The 19,720-nt window shown below is 41.8% G+C and overlaps 1 protein-coding gene across 1 annotated transcript; it reads right to left on the bottom strand.

Annotated features, from left to right (window-relative positions):
• Positions 1–468: 468 nt before the first annotated feature.
• Positions 469–18,809, bottom strand: LOC132180455 (26S proteasome non-ATPase regulatory subunit 2 homolog A). The gene is made up of 25 exons (XM_059593284.2): positions 18,437–18,809; positions 18,066–18,166; positions 16,750–16,870; positions 16,613–16,672; positions 16,232–16,299; positions 15,999–16,041; positions 15,499–15,564; positions 15,370–15,408; positions 15,163–15,245; positions 14,485–14,599; positions 13,376–13,450; positions 12,620–12,778; positions 4,599–4,706; positions 4,419–4,523; positions 4,197–4,337; positions 4,006–4,110; positions 3,483–3,704; positions 3,133–3,246; positions 2,808–3,023; positions 2,204–2,263; positions 1,978–2,091; positions 1,807–1,892; positions 1,545–1,653; positions 1,239–1,417; positions 469–934 (listed from the first exon to the last, which is right to left on the bottom strand). The coding sequence occupies exons 1-25, from the start codon at positions 18,524–18,526 to the stop codon at positions 859–861; spliced, it is 2,655 nt and encodes an 884-aa protein (XP_059449267.1). The 5' UTR covers positions 18,527–18,809; the 3' UTR covers positions 469–858.
• Positions 18,810–19,720: the final 911 nt, after the last annotated feature.

The following is a 19,720-nucleotide window of genomic DNA, read 5'->3' as shown; positions in this document are numbered from 1 at the left end:
TAAAATTGACCTATATAATCTTATATTTTTGCTCAACCCAACAATCGACATTTAAGACAAACAACTTTAACACAACCCAACACAAAATTAGCAAAGTAGGGTTAAAAAGTATGATCATTTTAATTAAATAAGTCAAATTAAAGTTAACCTGTATAATGTTATACCAATCCCTCAACATGATACAAACCCAACACACAAACACAAATTTTCACCCCTAGTCTCGAAAGAGCATTTTAATATTACCCAAATGGGTTGGTCCCAACAGAATAGCACCGGATTAAAATTGCCATTAAATTGACCCCTATGTATAGTCTGGCAACAATTCTCGTTTGAGCTCTTGCCCCCTGCTGCTGAATAAATCTGTGCAAATTTGATACATGGGTACTCTCTGTCTTTCATCTGTAGAAACACTAGTTTTCTCTTGTTTCCAAATGAGTGAGTTTCAACCTCAACCGAAGGAGACAGAACTAAACAGGTCAACTCCACTACTTCATGAAACATAGTACAATAGTTTTTACAATTAAATGATCTGAAAATAAAAAGAGCTTACAGAAACAGATCATAATGAGAAGCTTTCATGATGGCATTAGATTGAAGACAGCATCATGCCCATAACCATTCTGAAAAAAACTTGATTCTGGAAAAAAAAACAATGTTCCAAAATATCGGTAAAATAATAATTTTATGTATAAATATGAATTTGCTAGTTCTAGAAGACTAGTTTTCTATGAGTAGAACATAGGATGCAATTCAACAAATGCTAGCAAATCATCATCAGTTTTTTCGGATGATCTGGTTCCAAGTCCCTCGCACGTCAACCGATTGTCATCTCAGTTCTCGTGCACTTCTAATACAGCTCTAATGTTCTTCTCTGTACTCTGGGTTCTCTTTCAAGATGACAAAGCCTTCAAGAATGGGAGACAGAGGAATGTATCTACATAAAAAGCGTAACTGTTAGCATACAATTTAAATAGCAGAGGTTATTGAACCACCTTATTTCTTCGAGTCGTGATTGGGAGCACGCCTGGCGTGCTTCAACAGTGAAGCACGCCAGGCACAAAATTTTTTTTTTTTTTTTTTCAAAAAAATTAAAATAATAAAATAATAAAAAAATAATAAAAAAAAAAATTTTGTGCCTGGCGTGCATCACTGTTGATGCACGCCAGGCGTGGTGAATATCTTTACCCTATTTCTTCTACATGTGGAAATCGGAAGGCCACTTTGAAGGGAGTACTTACTTCTCAGTAGCCAGTTCTGCCCTATCACCAGCAGCCAAAAGAACAGGGGTCGAGTGTGTCTGGAAACCAGTGATGGTCTTGGGACGACCAGCCTGGCCAACGACATCGACTGCTTGACCCACCCGAACAGGTACAGAAAGGGGTTTGAGATTCTCATCCACAGTCAACAACATTCTAGGCTGTCATAACATTGCCAAATAATCGACCATCAGAAAAGTTAATAAAATTACCTGAAAGGGCAACAAAAAAATAAAGGCTACCAAACAAATTGAAGAGGTCAAAAAAGAGAACCAAACTAGAACCAACCTGCATCGCCAAAACAAGGAAGTAGAGAATATAATGGTATTTCCCCAAGATTATGGCTTTCATGTCAAGGCATGCATGCAGCATGGTTACTAATCCAGCAAGTGCTGTCCTGTCAGATGAGAAGAAATTGTTTAGACACGAAATAGAACAAAAGGCTATACTCAGAAAGCCACTCTTCAGCTGCCTCTAGAAGCAGTAAAGATAATGTGTTTTAAAGGAATGAGGTGAGGTTGCAAGGTTTCCCTGCAGAAGGATTACTTACGGGGATAGCAAGAACCGTTCAGAATGATACGGATTAAGAGTTAATAAGCCCTTCCCCAAATGTACAAGACCTTGAGCAATTCGAACCTGCAAAAGTGACAAAGAAACTCGGTCATTCTCAATTCCATCAATACAGTACAGAAGAGCAAACCAAATTCATTAGAAACATTACACAGAAAAGAAGGCTGGCATCTTTGTAGTAATAGCTTGAAAGATTGCGAAGCATGCCAGCTATTCGAGCATTGTTGGTACCCGCACCAATCAAACCTAAGGAAATAACAGCAGCCTGTAGCATCCAATATACATTTTAGCCTTAAATGGTATCAGAAGAAGAAAGAATGAAACCAACTGAGATGAAATTCTTTCAACTATTTTCTTAACTAATTCTAATATCTTACCATTGCTACTTCTGAATCTGTATCATGGCTAAGCCTGCTTAATGTGTCCATAACATTTACCTGACCAGAAGAGCCAATCAACAAACTGGTAAGCAAAGCAAACTTATAGAAAAAGACTATCCTCAGCACCAACTTGACTCATAACTAATTAGACTTAACGTAAGCATTTGAAAGAGATTTAAACAACTTATTAGCACAGATCAAAGTTATATAATTTCCTTCAAGTTGATGAAGAGACAGCTTACAACCAAAAAGCAAAAAGAAATGAAGATAAAAGATTTGCTTTAAAGGAAATCTATGAGTCAAGTGATTTACAATTTGACTGAATGTGTTCTATTAAATTACTTATCCAACCCTTAGAAGCATTCCAAATAGCCATTTAAAGTCAGCCCAGCTAAGTAAGGCTGATGAGCAAGCTCTCTCTTTTCTTAATAAAGTAATCAAATTTCAATAAAACACAAAGGGGCACAAACCAAGTACACATGAAGTATACAAGAGCCTTTTCAAGTCACTCCTTTCCAAAGCAAAAAGGAAAAACCTCAGCTTTATAGAAGGATTGAATCGACCTAACCAAAGGATCAGCCAGAGCTAAAAGGATAAATACCTTGGGGTTTGATATGCAAAGGAGAGCAAGAGCCAAAGGAACGGCTTGACGAATGTTCTGTTCGCCATACTGTAAAAGATGCTCTAATGAACGAATTGCCATCTCAAGCCCCAATTCTTCAGCCATTGCCACCATAGCAATTCCAAGTACAGCAGGACCCTGGTGGGTTTCACCCTTGTCAAGATGTTGTGAACAGTGACCCAGAAGGTTTTGAACCTGTGGAAAAAAGATCAGCTACTTTGTGCATGCAAAAGAAGTTATATATTATATAATTATTTACGGAAAAGTTTATAAATGGTGTGATTATTTAGCCTTGACAGAATACCTTGAGAACATTCCCTGTTCCAGCATAGGCACAAGAGAGTAATGTCATGTCACAGTATTTTCTAATTTTTTCATTGAAGGTCTTAGAGACTTCAGCCGTTGCCTCCACACTTTCCTGTTGAACACCAAAGACAGATTGAAAAATGATCACAATGATAGAACTGTAATGGTAAATATCCTCACATTGTATGGCATCTTTGGCCAACTTAGTAAAGCCAGGCCAGATATCTACCATGCAATTAAAAAAGATATTGATAAAATATATGGAGGTGAAAGGAGAAACCATCGGTCTTCGATAAACTAGAATACTAAGAATGAACTAATAAAAGTCTCAATTGAGTATCAATTTACCTGCTTTCCGAGGTATAGAAGACCAAGGCCAAGAGGCAAAAGGCGAGTAAGGGGCTCCCCTAACTCTGACTCACTTCGATCCATCAATGCAAATATAATTGCCTGAGCAACCTCTTCATTGCAGGAACCCACATATACCAAGCCCAAAGAGATTGCAGTGAATGCAATTACGTCAAGGGGAGCTTTAGCCTCATTCAGTATAGGAGCCAATTTACTTCGTATCTAACAAAGTATAAATAAGTTAGCTTTCATTTGAAAGACATTAAAAATCAAATAAAAACAACACTTTCTGGCCCAAACTTCACAATTTACAAACAGCTTCCAACCAAATATAGATTATCTCAAGTTGTCAACCTTTCAGTAACCACAAGAGATATAGAGCACACATCTTGTTGGATCAGTAAAAGATTTCACAGGTGTGACTATTGGGTGAAGGACAATAAAGGAGGTATCCAAACATCCATTACCAAAGCATGATTGCTGCGTCCAAAAAGAACTATTGACATAAAGCAAGCTACTTCACCTGCTCGTTTTGGGAACCAGCATAAGAAATTCCAAGGCCCATTATTGCACCAATTCTGATGGATGAATCATCTTTATCTACATAATCACCCAGAAGTGCTAGTGCCTAAGAAAGGAAGTCAAGTAAGAATCGAGATACAATTCAAGCTCATATGCTGTTCCATGCAAAGAAGAATAGTTAATCAAACTCACAGGGTCACAATCATTCTTGATACCACAATTCACAATCCCAACTCCTAATAATGCACCAGCAATGATATGGCTGTCACTTAGGTGGAAGTATTTGTCAATTTGGGCAAGCCCAGCATCAACATCCCACAGTAAAATCATACTCTGTTATGACAAAAGGCAATGAGAATCCAACATACAGGTTCAATAAATAAGAGAGAAACCAGGCAGTAAATGCATGCATACAAGACTTGCTGCAGCACTAGTCTTCCCGTGTTCTTTATTTTTGAAAAGCCAATTAGAAGAAGAACCACCACTGGTATTGTCTGATGGGACTGTCATCAACTTATCCTGCAGCAATATAAGAATTCATATCAAGAAAACTCACAGCAATACACTATTTCTCACTCATAGAGCAAATATTACCTGACCAAAGCCAGCATTTACAAAGGCATTAACAAAGGTGGCAGCGAGGTTTTGTCTAGCTGAGTCAACACTTGCACCAGCACTAGCCCGGCCATCAAGCAAGTGTGCCTAACAAAACACAAGAAAATGCAAACTAGTCAAATTGATACATACATTCACTTTTAAACATAAAGGAGCACCTATAACATTTTTCTCTCTTTTCTTTTGGGTAACTTCTGCACCTGAAATAGAAACTTTAATTCATAAAATCTCATGCATGTTGACCAAACAGTGCAAATGCTCATGACTTTAACCTAATTAGTCCTATACACTACCAGCACTCCCATGACATCAACACAGCCATAATGCATCAACACAGACATAAACATATACCAATATGAAATGAATTATTAAAATATAAAATACATATGCCATGCACAAAAATGAACAAGACTAACATAACAATCAATACATTTGCAGCAACCAGTCCTAGTGTCACGGGGCAAATTTTTCGCACCAAACAAGCCACGTGATGGCCCTTAGCAAAGCACCAAGCAGTGCCAAGGCAGCCAACACACCAACAGAGGTTAGGGAAGGGTAATCACAACACAACAGAATTTTACAGGAGCAACACCTCCCAACTTTCACACTCAACCAAACCGAATGTACAAAGACAATGACCAGGGCCCTTACAACACAATGGAACCCTTAGCCACAATATGAACTCAGCCACCAAGGCTTACAATAGGAAATCACATGCACTCATGTTTCCTCACAGCAGCTCCCTCACAAGACTCCTTCACAATGTAGCTTCCAGCTCCCTAGAATGAGAGCCCCAGCAGCCCTCTTATAGCCACCAGGAGGGAGAGCTTTGCTGCTGTGGGCTGCCACCTGGCTGCAGCCCACAGCATGGTGCAACAAGGTCACTTCCAGCAGCAACCTGCCACCTGGATCGTGCTCCCTGGTCCATTTGAATTCGCCCACTGCCCTTGCTTTGCTTGCTGCCCCAAGGCAGCCCTTGCAGGCACACTTGCAAGCATGGTAGAACACCATGCTGCCCACTGTAGCAGGCCATCATCAGGCAATGGGCTTGGCCAGCGCCCCACACAAACCCACTGCCACACTCAAGCTTGTTCTAGCATCCCAGCTCCACTGCAAGGCCATCATTGAACCATGGCATAGCAGGTTCTCTCCAGCAAGGCAAGGCAGGGGCGCCATGTGGCTGGTGCAGCAAGCCACACCATGCCTTAGTCAAACAGCACCATAACTTGGACAGGGCAGTGCCACCACGTGGCCACTGCCTGCAGGCACTTCTCCAGCATTTCTCAAGGACATCTTGGGCGCCATGTGGCCCCTCTCAGCAGCATACAGCACCATGGTCAGGCAGACAAGCATACAAAGGGCCTGGGCCACGCCCAGCCCACTCACACAAGCCATCCCAGCACCCATGCGCCCCACAGCAGCTCTTGGGCCATCAGTAGCATGCCCAAGCACCTTGACAATGCATGGGCCATCGCCCAACCAAACAATCAGCAGGGCTGGAACAAATCCAACCTTCATCTTAGCCCAAAGCATGCCTCCCTCATGCCAGGGCATGGTGGTCAGCAAGGGTGTTTGGCAAACCCAAGCTGCCACCATGACAGCCATGTCACGGCTGTGACAAACCACCCCCACCAGATGAAGTCGACGCCCTCGTCGACTGGGTGGCTAGATACTCCAGGACCTTGTCCTCAAACTGCCATAGGGTGGTGTCCCTTTCCCATGTTGCCTCTGAGATGGGTGAGCCTCTCCACTGAACCAGATAAAATGTTCTCCAATTCTTCTTGTGTTGGCCCTCCCTCTTGTGGTCCAAAATTTTCTCCACTTTCTGTTCAAACTCCTTCTGAACATTGGGTGGTGCTCTTCTTGGTTTACCACGGCTTGGCTCCTCAACATCTTCATGGTATGGCTTGAGGAGACTCACATGGAAGGTGGGATGCACCTTCAATCTTTCAGGCAGCTTCAATCGATAGGCAACATTGCCTACTCTTTTTACCACTTCAAAGGGACCATCATACTTGGGCATCAGCCCCTTGTGGATCACTCCCCTTCGAAATTTCCTCAGAATTTTGTGGGGTAGCTTCAGCATCACCTTGTCCCCAACAGAAAACTCCAAGTGTCGCCGCTTCTCATCGGCAAACTTCTTCATACGTTTCTGAGCTTTGGCCAAACTGTCCTTGGCATGTTCCAGCAACTCTTGCCTTTCTCTAACAAATCTGAAGGCAGCAGGACATCTTCCTCCTGTTTTCTGTGCTGCAACTTCATGAGGGGCCAAGGGTTGATGGCCAAAAACCAGCTCAGATGGACTCATCCCAGTTGCAGAGGACTTGTTCAAGTTGTATGCAAACTGGGCAACTTCCAACAATTCCAACCAATTTTTCTGGTTTGTTGAAGCATAATGCCTCAAGTAGTCTTCAAGCAAAGCATTGACCCTTTCTGTCTGCCCATCTGTTTGAGGGTGATAGCCAGTAGAGAACTTCAATTCTGACCCCATCATGTTGAACAAGGCAGTCCAAAACCGCCCAGTAAACCTGGGATCTCTATCACTCACAATGTCTTCAGGCAGCCCAAAGATCTTCACTACTTGGGCAAAGAATAGCTTGGCAGCCAACTCAGCAGGGCAACTTCCTGGCACTGCAATAAAGACTGCATACTTTGAGAATCTGTCCACAACCACCATCACAGCATTCATCCCTTCCACAGCAGGGAAACCCCCAACGAAATCCATGGAAACTGAGGCCCAAGGCCTGTCTGGAACAGGGAGAGGTTGCAGCAGGCCAGCTTCCCTCCTCTGCTCCCCCTTGTCCTGTTGGCACACCAGACAAGTCTTCACATACAGCTCCACTTCTTCCCCTAGGCGAGGCCAGTAATAAGCTCTGGACAGAAGAGCAAACATCCTTTCCCTCCCAGGATGTCCAGCCCATTTGGAGTCATGAGACTCCCTCAATAGCTCACGTCGTATGGCACCAGCAGGGACATATAATCGATGGCCTTTGGCATACAACAAGCCATCTTCCAGCCAATACCGACGAACGATACCTTGCTTGACTGATTCTGCTAGCTTCAGATAAGCATTATCAGTCTTTGCTGCCTCCTTGATTCTGTCCAAGAAGTTGGACTCAACTCTGGATAAAGCAGCAACTACCTCATCAGCATGCTTGCGGCTCAATGCATCAGCAACCTGGTTGTGTTTGCCAGGTTTGTGTACCCACACAAAGTCATACTCTTGTAAAAACTCCTGCCATCGAGCCTGCTTTGCTGACAACTTCTTTTGAGTTTGAAAGAAGGTGTTGGCAGCATTGTCGGTGCGAACCACAAACTTGGTTCCCAGCAAGTATACTCTCCATACTAGCAAACAATGAACAACAGCCAGCATTTCTTTCTCATGGGCAGAATACCTCTGCTCAGCCTCCTTCAACTTTCTGCTCTCATAGGCAACTGGATGCCCTTCTTGCACCAACACACCCCCAATGGCTCTATCTGAGGCATCAGTGTGTACTTCGAATGGTAGTTCAAAGTCAGGCAGGTGCAGGACAGGTTCACTTGCAACAGCAGCTTTCAACTTGTCGAAGGCGGCCTGGCATTGATCTGTCCAACGCCACTGCCTATCTTTCTTCAGCAGGTCAGTGAGGGGAGCTGCCTTCTTTGAATAGGCAGCAATGAACTTTCTGTAATAGTTGGCCAGCCCAAGGAACGAGCGCAATCCCGACACTGTCTTGGGTGGTGACCAGTCTTGGATGGCCTTCACCTTGCCTTCATCCATTAATATCTTCCCTGCACTGATTTTGTGGCCTAGGAACAGAATCTCCCTGCGAGCAAACTCACACTTCTCTTTCTTTACATAAAGAGAGTTCTCCCTCAACCGAGTTAGAACCAACCTTAGATGGCTTAAATGATTAACAAAAGACTCACTGTATACCACAATGTCATCAAGATAGACAACCACAAATTTATCTATGTAATCATAAAAGACATCATTCATAAGGTTGCAAAAGGTAGCAGGGGCATTGGTGAGGCCAAAAGGCATCACAAGAAATTCAAAAGAGCCATACCGAGTTACACAGGTTGTCTTGAGCTCATCCCCCTCTGCGATTCTCACTTGCCAATAACCAGAACGCAAGTCCAGCTTGGTGTAGTAGGATGCCCTGCTCAATCGATCGAAGAGGTCTTGGATAAGGGGCACAGGGTATTTGTTCTTCACTGTAACCTTGTTCAAAGCCCTATAATCCACACACATTCGAAGCGATCCATCCTTCTTCTTTTGGAAGAGCACTGGGGCACCATAGGGAGCTTTGGAGGGCTGGATGAAACCTGTTTCCAGCAACTCAGTAAGCTGCCTCTGCAATTCTGCCAACTCTTTTGGCGACATTCTGTATGGTGCACGAGCAGGTGGTGTTGAACCAGGCAGCAACTCAATTCTATGGTCAACATTTCGTCTAGGAGGAAGAGTTTTGGGCAACTCAGGAGGCATGACATCCTCAAACTCTTCCAACAAACTCAGCACCTGTTCTGGTGCATCCACACACGACTCCTCCTTGACTTCTCTCAAAGCAGCCAAGTAAGTAACATCTCCTCTTCTCAGGCCATGTTTGAGTTGCATGGCTGAGAGGGCACCATCCTTACTACTGCCATGGGGAGGTGGTGCCTCCTTAATGGCCCTCACATAGCAAGGGTGTGCCTTGTCCATGATCAACATTCCCCTCAAAAAGGGCATGGGTGCTGCCTCAGCCAGCACAAAGAACTCATTTCCAAGAATAATATCAAAATCATCCAAGGGAACCACAAGAAAGTTTACCTCTCCTGTCCACTCTCCAACCTTCAAGGAGACTGTATGAGCAATACCCACCACTGGCTGGGCTTCTGAGTTCACTGCCTTCAGCTTGCTTGGGCACTTGCTCAGCTTTAGCCCCAACCTAGTTATCATGCGTGCTGCCACGAAGTTGTGTGTAGCCCCTGTGTCTAGCATGGCCGTGGACTTTGAGGAGTTGGCCTCCACAGGAACATACATTAGCACAGTAGATGGTTCTGCCTTTAGAGCATTCAACCGCATCTGGAGGGGGTTCATTCGAGCTTGAAATTCCCCACCCCCAGCTTCTGGACCTTCCTCTGTGACTAGAGCATTCAGCTTCTCCTTCTTTGGGCAATCCCTTGCCCTATGGGGACCATTGCATATAAAGCAACCAAGATTGTTCTTGTTGGGCTGCGGTTTGTCAACAACCCTGCCCTTGCTCTTGTCGGTTTTCCCCTTGAACTTGGGCTTCTCATTGCCCACCTTCTTCTTACCCTTGTCTTTCGACTTAGGTCTAGGTTTCTCCCCATCTTCTTTGCTCTGTCGAAAATCAACCAAGGCATCGGCAGCAGCCATGGCAGATGGGAGGTCACGCACCCCCTGCCTTCTTAGCTCAAGTTGAGCCCACACTTGTAATCCTGATGTGAAATTGTATAGTTTGTCGGCCTCCGACATGTCTTTGATATCCAGCATCAAAGAACTAAACTGTTTCACGTACTCCCTTACTGAGGTTGTGTGCTTCAACTTCTTGAGGGAGTCCCTTGCAACCCATGCAGTGTTGCAAGGAAGAAACTGATCTCTCAGCTCCTTTCGAAGTGCTTCCCAGTTTGTGATCTTTGGCCTACCAGAATCATCATCTTCCCTGGTACGCCACCATAGCTTGGCATCGCCATCCAAATACATGGTGGTGATGGTGACACGTTCTGTTTCTGGAATACGAGCAGCCCGAAAATACTGCTCCATATCCCATAGGAAGTTTTCCAACTCCTTAGCACTTCTGGCACCCCCAAAGGGCTTAGGTTCTGGAACCTTCAGCTTGGCCGTGGCCTCCCCACCAGTAGGTAAGCCACGGATAGCCCTTTTGAGAATGTCTAACTCAGCATCAAAGCGGGCTGAAAACCCTTTGATATCATCTTGCATGGACTCGATCTCTTCACCCATACCTTCAAACCGGTGAGCTGCAAGGTCAGCTTGCTCCTCAGCTCTTTCTTCCAACCGTTGCAAGGCATTTGCACTATGGGCATCAAGGGACGACTGCAAGTCTGAGATAGACTTCTGAGCAGCAGCCAACTGCTCCATAATAGTAGTGGAGGAGGACTCCTCCGCAGGAACCCCTAGCAAGGCTTCCAGCCTGGCTACTCTTTCCCGCAAGTCTTGTGTAGAGCCACCTGCCATGACCCCAACCGTGCTCTGATACCAATTGTCACGGGGCAAATTTTTCGCACCAAACAAGCCACGTGATGGCCCTTAGCAAAGCACCAAGCAGTGCCAAGGCAGCCAACACACCAACAGAGGTTAGGGAAGGGTAATCACAACACAACAGAATTTTACAGGAGCAACACCTCCCAACTTTCACACTCAACCAAACCGAATGTACAAAGACAATGACCAGGGCCCTTACAACACAATGGAACCCTTAGCCACAATATGAACTCAGCCACCAAGGCTTACAATAGGAAATCACATGCACTCATGTTTCCTCACAGCAGCTCCCTCACAAGACTCCTTCACAATGTAGCTTCCAGCTCCCTAGAATGAGAGCCCCAGCAGCCCTCTTATAGCCACCAGGAGGGAGAGCTTTGCTGCTGTGGGCTGCCACCTGGCTGCAGCCCACAGCATGGTGCAACAAGGTCACTTCCAGCAGCAACCTGCCACCTGGATCGTGCTCCCTGGTCCATTTGAATTCGCCCACTGCCCTTGCTTTGCTTGCTGCCCCAAGGCAGCCCTTGCAGGCACACTTGCAAGCATGGTAGAACACCATGCTGCCCACTGTAGCAGGCCATCATCAGGCAATGGGCTTGGCCAGCGCCCCACACAAACCCACTGCCACACTCAAGCTTGTTCTAGCATCCCAGCTCCACTGCAAGGCCATCATTGAACCATGGCATAGCAGGTTCTCTCCAGCAAGGCAAGGCAGGGGCGCCATGTGGCTGGTGCAGCAAGCCACACCATGCCTTAGTCAAACAGCACCATAACTTGGACAGGGCAGTGCCACCACGTGGCCACTGCCTGCAGGCACTTCTCCAGCATTTCTCAAGGACATCTTGGGCGCCATGTGGCCCCTCTCAGCAGCATACAGCACCATGGTCAGGCAGACAAGCATACAAAGGGCCTGGGCCACGCCCAGCCCACTCACACAAGCCATCCCAGCACCCATGCGCCCCACAGCAGCTCTTGGGCCATCAGTAGCATGCCCAAGCACCTTGACAATGCATGGGCCATCGCCCAACCAAACAATCAGCAGGGCTGGAACAAATCCAACCTTCATCTTAGCCCAAAGCATGCCTCCCTCATGCCAGGGCATGGTGGTCAGCAAGGGTGTTTGGCAAACCCAAGCTGCCACCATGACAGCCATGTCACGGCTGTGACACCTAGACTGTGCCATAATGCATTCAACAGTCATAATTGGCAGAAATAAATCACTGCATACATAGAAAAACTAGTCAATGACACTGCTTTTTCACCAAGGTCTCCTAACACAGAAATCATAGTGGCTACCCACTAACTTCCTTCATACCCCAGAAGCAGAGATATGGTTGTCTCTACAGCATATAAGAGGTACTCCACGCTAAACCAATAAAATAGAAGACCTGTAAGGTCCATAGATTAGCAGCCGTCACAATATACAATTTCTTTAATTAATTAGCACCATTTATGGCAAAACTTCAATTAGAACAACGGCAACTAGAGACAGAATTTTCAGCAATAGTTTCCAACTTTCCACAAGATCTCTTAGCAAGTCACGAGCACTTTAGCAGAAGTCACAAAGAAAAACCATAAATAAAAAGTGGAAATCACATGCGAGTAGAAAAGCTTAATGATCTCACTTGATCAAATTCCTCCTTAGAACAATACAAATAATAAACATTGTGAGAGCAGTTGCCTACAAAATTAGTAAACATACCAAGGCCAAATAACAGAACTAAAAGCTTTGCAGACATTAAGGGTCATATCTTATCGAGCATTATAGATTATCCAGAACAAAAGTTCAAACCTTATAGATATCTTCAGGAGATTTGGGTTCCATGACCTCAATATCTCGAGCAAGTGTAAGATAACCTTCACTTAACCTGCTGTTGTTTATTATCTCCTGCAATGCCTCTCTGTCATCATCATCTGCAGCCATCTCATCATCCAGCTCAAATGTAATACCCTGCATCAAAGAACAACACTTAGATAACAAGTACCAAGTATCAAAAAGCCGCATATATGAATAGTAACTCCTGTGATGTCTTTCAAACAAATTGAGGACATGCTAAGCATCTAATCCCATGTCTTGCTCATGGGTTTCTTACCACTTTCCCTCTCATTTAATTGTCTACCTAGAGTTAAATCCTTTCCATATCTAAAATAATGTTGAACTACAAGACATTACCATACTCCCCACCAAACGCCCAAACAAAAATCAGAAAACACACCAACTGAAAGTGTTGATGAAGGACCAATAGTCTTGACTCTACACAAAAAACATTAGTTCTATTATTTTATGATAATATCTCGTGACATTCAGGCCAAATTTTGTTTTAACAGAAAATTACTCAAAACCAACAACATGGACACCATTGCCTGAAACACATTGGAAATTCCCTCCTATATAAACTTAGCAACAGTAAAAGATCAAACTATATAGCTTGTTTCATAAAGAATACTAAATGCAACACAAACTCTAACAGATAAGCTCATTCAGAAAAACACTTTTGTCAACAGTGTAAACTAAAAAGTGTCAAAATTGGAAAAATTCAAGACTTACATGTCGAGCAAGGATGTAACAAAATTGCTTCTTTCGTAGCAGATCATCACACGATGTAAATACCTGCTTCACGTACTGCCAACAGATACTTTGAATTATTAGAACAAACTATATAATTATTCTAAGGATCTCATCATTTATTAGGGCTATAAATGAACCAAGCTGTTCAAAAACAATTCGAGATCGACTTGTATGAACTTGACTTGAGTTTAGTACATTTAATAAATTTTGTTTAGGCTTTTTTTTTAATAAGTAACTGAAATATCATTAAAAGCATAATTAAGGCTCATTTATTAAAGGAGTTGAACTCATATAAACTCAACTCGACGGTATTGAGGATAAACTCATATAACTTCATTTTTATCCTCATATAACTTCATTTTTATTATTTTTTGTAATAATTCTTTAAAATTTGTATTGAGGATATCTCAAGTATCTAAAAGGACAAAAGAGAATTCTCTTGCTAATGTGATAATGAGATAAATATAGCTTAAATTTTTATGATTGTCAGTTTTCATATATAGATATGTATGTATGTGTGAATGTGTGTATTTTTTATGATTGTGTATAAGTATGCGTGCATGTATAGTGAATGTATATATAATATAAAACATACATATAGACTTGATACTGGATTGTTTAAGATTCTAAATAAGGTTATAAAATATAATATAAATAGTTTGTTTCACGAAGAAAAAAAAAAGTGTATTACAATATAAGGTTGGTGATATGATTTTAAAGGACATTGTCCCATACCCCTTCAAGTTTTGGCCTCGTGACACAGGTATGCATATTACACAACTAAGACCAAAGAAATCGTGTCACGTGTGTCAAAAAGCTATATCATCGTACCACATATGCCGTAAATAAAATAAATACAAAATTAAACAAACCAAACTTGAACATTCAATACTCGACTCGATTGCAAAGCTAATCCAATATTGCAAGTATGTAATAGCAATTGCTAGTAATGTGGAGCTGTGAAATTCCAATCCACAATGAAACCTAATTCTCCCAAGGCACTCACACGTAGAAACATAGTTTACAATTGCATAGTCAGGAAAGGATGTATTAAAAGAAGCACATTGGATTCTTAACAAGGTACAAACCTGCATGTTATCCAGAAATAGGGCGATCTGAAGCGCATTTGGATACTCCTCAAATTTTAAATAAATCATGTAGGCAATATCCAGGACCAACATATCATCAGGGCCAGGGAGGTATCTGCATAGTGTCACAATTTGAAATATCACCATGGCAGAGAGAGAGAGAGAGATCAATAAAAACAACCACTGAGGCAAAAGGTTATCATTTATTGAGCATACATGATTATCTATTAGAGTGTTGATGCACCGGTTGATGTATAATAGAAAATTAATGATAAGTCCTCTTTAGTAACTAATTAAAACTTGTTCATTCTCGATCTTTAATGAGCAGCAAAAAGTTCAAAAATTTTACAAAGTAGGATGTTCCAAGTTCTTGAACAAGAGCAAGCACATGCTGAATGTCAATTGTTTAGGTAGTAAGATCATATCCTACACCTATTACTAAAAATAAATAAATAAATTTCCTTGTATGTTGACTACAAATGGGGCAATATGCAATATGATTGATAACTTATACAGGCATGTGATGTGGTTTACCCACAACCACATCCTCCACCCCGTTCTAATGGGGCAAGGAAAAACAACTCTCAATCCTTTCCTTTTTCAATTTGTGCTTCTGTAGCGTTAAATGATGAATCCATAGGAGCACGATCTCCAGAAAATTCTAGTAATCCAACTTACCTTGCTGAACTGGTCAGGTAGAGACACGTCCTTTTGAAATTCGTACTGTCCACATGCTCAATTAAAAGATCAAGGTCCTCAACCTGGCATTCATCAGATATTACATATTTCAAGCTTGGCTTTACACCAAAAATAGTTGTTAAGAAAAAGGGAGTGGATTTAGGCACAACTAAGGAAGAAGTTAAGAAGAGCAATACTGCTTAGTACCTCCATTAAAAGATCAACAGCTTCAGGTTCAGCATTGTGCTGCAATGCAAATAAAAACTGATTAGAAACTGAAAACAATCCTAGCACATGTTTCCTACAGAAATGCTGTAACTTGTTAATGAATCATACCTTCATATGAAAAGCAACTATTTGTTGAACAAGCTCCATAAGATCATCAATTGGAGCTTCTTCGCTCTGTTGCAGCATATGGAAAGATATAAAATGTAATTATACATGAGATAAAACTTAAGAAACCAACTATGGAACCCCATAGGACATAAAATTCTTAAGAACATTATTTATCGATGCATGCCCCACTACTAATAACAGATACTGGGGAAAAAATAAGTACAATGACCATCAAAGATGTAATAACACCCTACAGCATTATACATACCATTGAAGTCTTGGAAACATGCATATTGCAGTACATGATACTATACAAGAAAGATCAATCACTCTAATCTGTTTTTCCAGGTGCATATGAAACCTAGTTTTAATGCTTTAAGCTCCAAATGCACATGAAGCCCTTATTAATTATAAGAGAAGATTTATAGAACCATTCCAGTACCCAAACCAGTTTTTCGAGGAGAAAATTATCATAGCATTCAATAAGATTGATTTCTAACCTGTCGCTTTGCATACTCCTGTGCAATTTCTCCAGCTAAGTTCCTGATTATGAGCAAATCCATTGCTAGTAAGGATAACATTTAATTACATATATTGAACTTCAATCACTACTTAGAAAAACTTCTAGAACCTAAACCTTAACTGAAAAACTGACCAGATCCAACTAAAACTTTACTACTTTCCACCGAAAAACCCTATGCTGACCATACTTTTTTAATCAGATTATGCTCACCTCACATATTCATGGCCCCATGAGCCAATATCACCCTCTGAACCCAACAATCTGTACTTTAGGCTCTCCTGAAAGAGTTGGAGAAAAATAAAAAATAGATATGTTACTATAAATGACATAAAGGAACTTAGATTAACTTATTTATGCACAGAAATCTCAGGGAAAAATTGACCACCAAATATCTAGTATACTTGCTACTCCAATGTTTTATGCATGCGGATGTATACACAAGATACATGAATCAGCACATATTTTGAATATCACAAAAAATATGTAACCACAAGGAAGATGCAACACAAATGAAGGAATCCATGCACAATCAACTGAATCAATCACCAAAAATAATATATTAAACTTAACCCCTAAAACAACTATGCATACCCGTTCACCCTCCGCAGACATAGTGAGCGCCAAAACTGACAGTATATCTGCTAAGTACTTCTGCATTTGCAAGAAAGTTAATTAGAAAAGCTACAAAATGATACTTTATGGATAGTGTCCAACCAAACAAGTGATACCTTCAAATCTGAATCCTGCATTGTTTCATAATATGCTTTCAAAGTTCCATAGTGTGGACGAAGAAACTTCAATGGCTTTGGGACCGAGGTCATAGAGCTAGTAGAGGTTCGAATTTCCTGCCTACAAGATAAAATTTACATTCTGTTAAGCCACACTATAAGACATTGTTTCATGCAATCATTGCTACTTACAAATTCCATATATCCTGTCAGAAGCATCTAGTATCCAGAGGGCTGCTAACAAGGGAAACAACTAAAAAAATCTCACTGATACTTAGACCATATCCATCTGAAGAGGGCCTTCTTGATCTACCAGTTACATGCACGAATTTTCTTTTTTAGGATAGAAGAAAAATTCCCTAAAATTGTCAAAAGAGGGCTACATTCTACCTACAGTTTCATACTCATAGTCGACTGCAATTCTCTCTGTAGCCTTCTTGGAAGACAAGGACCTCACAGATACAATTCTATTTGTCATTGCATATTTACCAAAAATACACAGATACAATTCTATTTGTCATTGCATATTTACCAAAAATACATAGAATCATAAGGTGGAAAGGCTCAATTTTGGTTCTTGTCTTCCACATGTGAGGGAATATTAGCCTTTAAATTCTTATATCCTCCTGAAATTAGATATCCGGCGTTCTTATGCTTTTATATTTTTAGCTTAAATGCCACAGTCCAAAGATACAAATGCCACAGTTCTTTTGTATACTTCCTGTGTACCTTGGGGGCGCCTTACGCTTTTAATAAGACTAGTTATTACTTATCAAAAAAATATATTTTTAGCTTAAATAAAGGTAATTCACCAAGTCCCTCATTTTTTTTAATCGTTTATCTCATTATATTCTCTGCTTTCATAATTAAAATGTTGTATAAAATTTGAAACGACATTTGACCCTTAATGATTTTTCACCACAGAACAAAAGCTATGTCAACACTTCTACCATCGAGAATTACATTTCTCACATCCAAAAAATAACCAACTTAATCAACCTACCTTCATTTAACATGCTCTCATACAACGAACTATTATTCTCCTATCAGCATTTTGAGTATACATAAAAGCCCAAAAGGTGAACTCCTTTCAAGAACCAAAACAAGTGATGAAATATCAACAAAATCAAACACACTACCAAGCATGAGTCATAGAAACAGAAAGAGAATAAACATGACACAATTACAACAAACCGGGTACAAAAAAAAATCAATAATTTTAACCCTAACCGAGTAAAGTTACAGAAAGTTAATCCTAACCAGGAAAGAGGAATGATCCAATAAATAACCAGAAAGTGAAGGATAAGAGGAACTACCTCATGCTCTCAAGCGCAACCTTCTGCAGCCCAGGATCAGGATCCTGAACCCTTTCCACATACAACTCCAACTGCTGCTTCAACGCCAAATCCTCATCCGACTGCAATACACAAATTGACCCACCAATTCATTTTTTATCCATTTCTTCAGTTACTAAGCAAAAAAGGGTCAAAATATCCAGAAAAAAATAAAATAAAATCTTTGATGCTCTAGAAAATCAAAGACCCCAAAAGAGAGCACAAGACAACTATAACTTTCAAACAAAACCAAGCCTCGCGCATAGCTAAAGTTTCTATTTCGCTTTTTCTCCAAATATTGCACAGAAACCCTAGGAAGCACAAAATAGCTGAATCCACAAAACCAAACCCACCAGATCTTCTTCCTTTTTCTCGTCCTTCTTCTTCTTGGGGTCCTTGGACGGAACCGTGCCGCTACTACTTGCATTTGGATCCGGCGCCATGTTTACTACAACAAAGCCCACCGTAAGAGAGCGCGCAAGTAGGTGATTGTGTGTTTAGCAAGGGGTTCTTTCTTCCTTCTGCGGTGGAGATCGACGCTACTTCGGTGGTTGAGTGGTGCGGTGCTGCAGTATTGCTCCAGGAGAGTGCGGGTGACGGACTGAACGGCGTGCGGTGAAGCTCCAGCTGACGGCGGCTAAATAAGGAGCTTGGCAGCTTGTTTGGGTTGTGAATTGGTGACTTGTATGTTGGGTTTTCTTTTAGCGGAAGAAAAGTGCTGTTTGGTTGCACTATTCGTGGGAGTTCGGTTTTCTTTTAGCGGAAGAAAAGTGCCGTTTGGTTGCACTATTCGTGGGAGTTCCTATTCTCGTTCTCGGATAAGCTATTCTCTTTAAAGGTGTTGAAGCACAGTTTTCCTACCGGTGACATGGCATGCCTGCCGAGTCTGAGTTGACCAGCATGCAAATGGTTTGACTGCACAACAAAGAAGAAGAGAAGTATCGAAGAGACCGGGGTAAGCCGGCGGGGACACTCTGATGCCTAAGTCAGAATGAAAAATAGTATAAGTAACAAAGGAAGACGTAAATGCCAAAATTGCATTTACCCCCATATGATGAGATCATTTGTCTTTTATAGGCGTCGTGAAGTAGTGGAAGTCCCTTCACCAATGAACCACTTTTCCCTGAGTTTCTGCGATGCAGTTACTGATAAGGGATTTGGGTGATCATCATCATCGAGATCTTAGGGGATTAAGATCATAGGATTTGGTGGTTGCGATATATGATTTGCATTTTAGATAGATATGGCAGCTTTTGAATAAACAAGATCACTTATCTATTAATGGATGTATCTTTCAAGATATCCAAGTTATCCTTGTTGCCGAGACCTGTGTGTCTTGAGTTAGTCTCGGACTTAACGGTCTCGGATCCCATGGGTCTCGACTTAAGGGTCTCGGATCCCAGGGGTATCGGTCATAAGGGTCTCGAATATGTAGGTCTCGGACGTGGTTGCCCGAATCCTTACAAGGCTTGGGCCTTTCCATGATTAGACTGGACCCGAGGATTACTGGGTATTTAATGGGTTGATCTATGACCCAACAGTTACCCCCAATTTCCATGTTTTTAGAACTAAGGAAATTTCATGTCTGAAGGAATAGGTCTATCTTCCGAGGCTGTCCCCTATATGGAAACATCCGA

The sequence above is a fragment of the Corylus avellana genome, chromosome 5 (assembly GCF_965113065.1).
Source record: "Corylus avellana chromosome 5, dhCorAvel1.hap1.2, whole genome shotgun sequence".
Lineage (NCBI taxonomy): Eukaryota > Viridiplantae > Streptophyta > Magnoliopsida > Fagales > Betulaceae > Corylus > Corylus avellana.
Note: the sequence above shows the minus strand (reverse complement) of the source record. Positions and strands in the feature narration are given on the sequence as shown.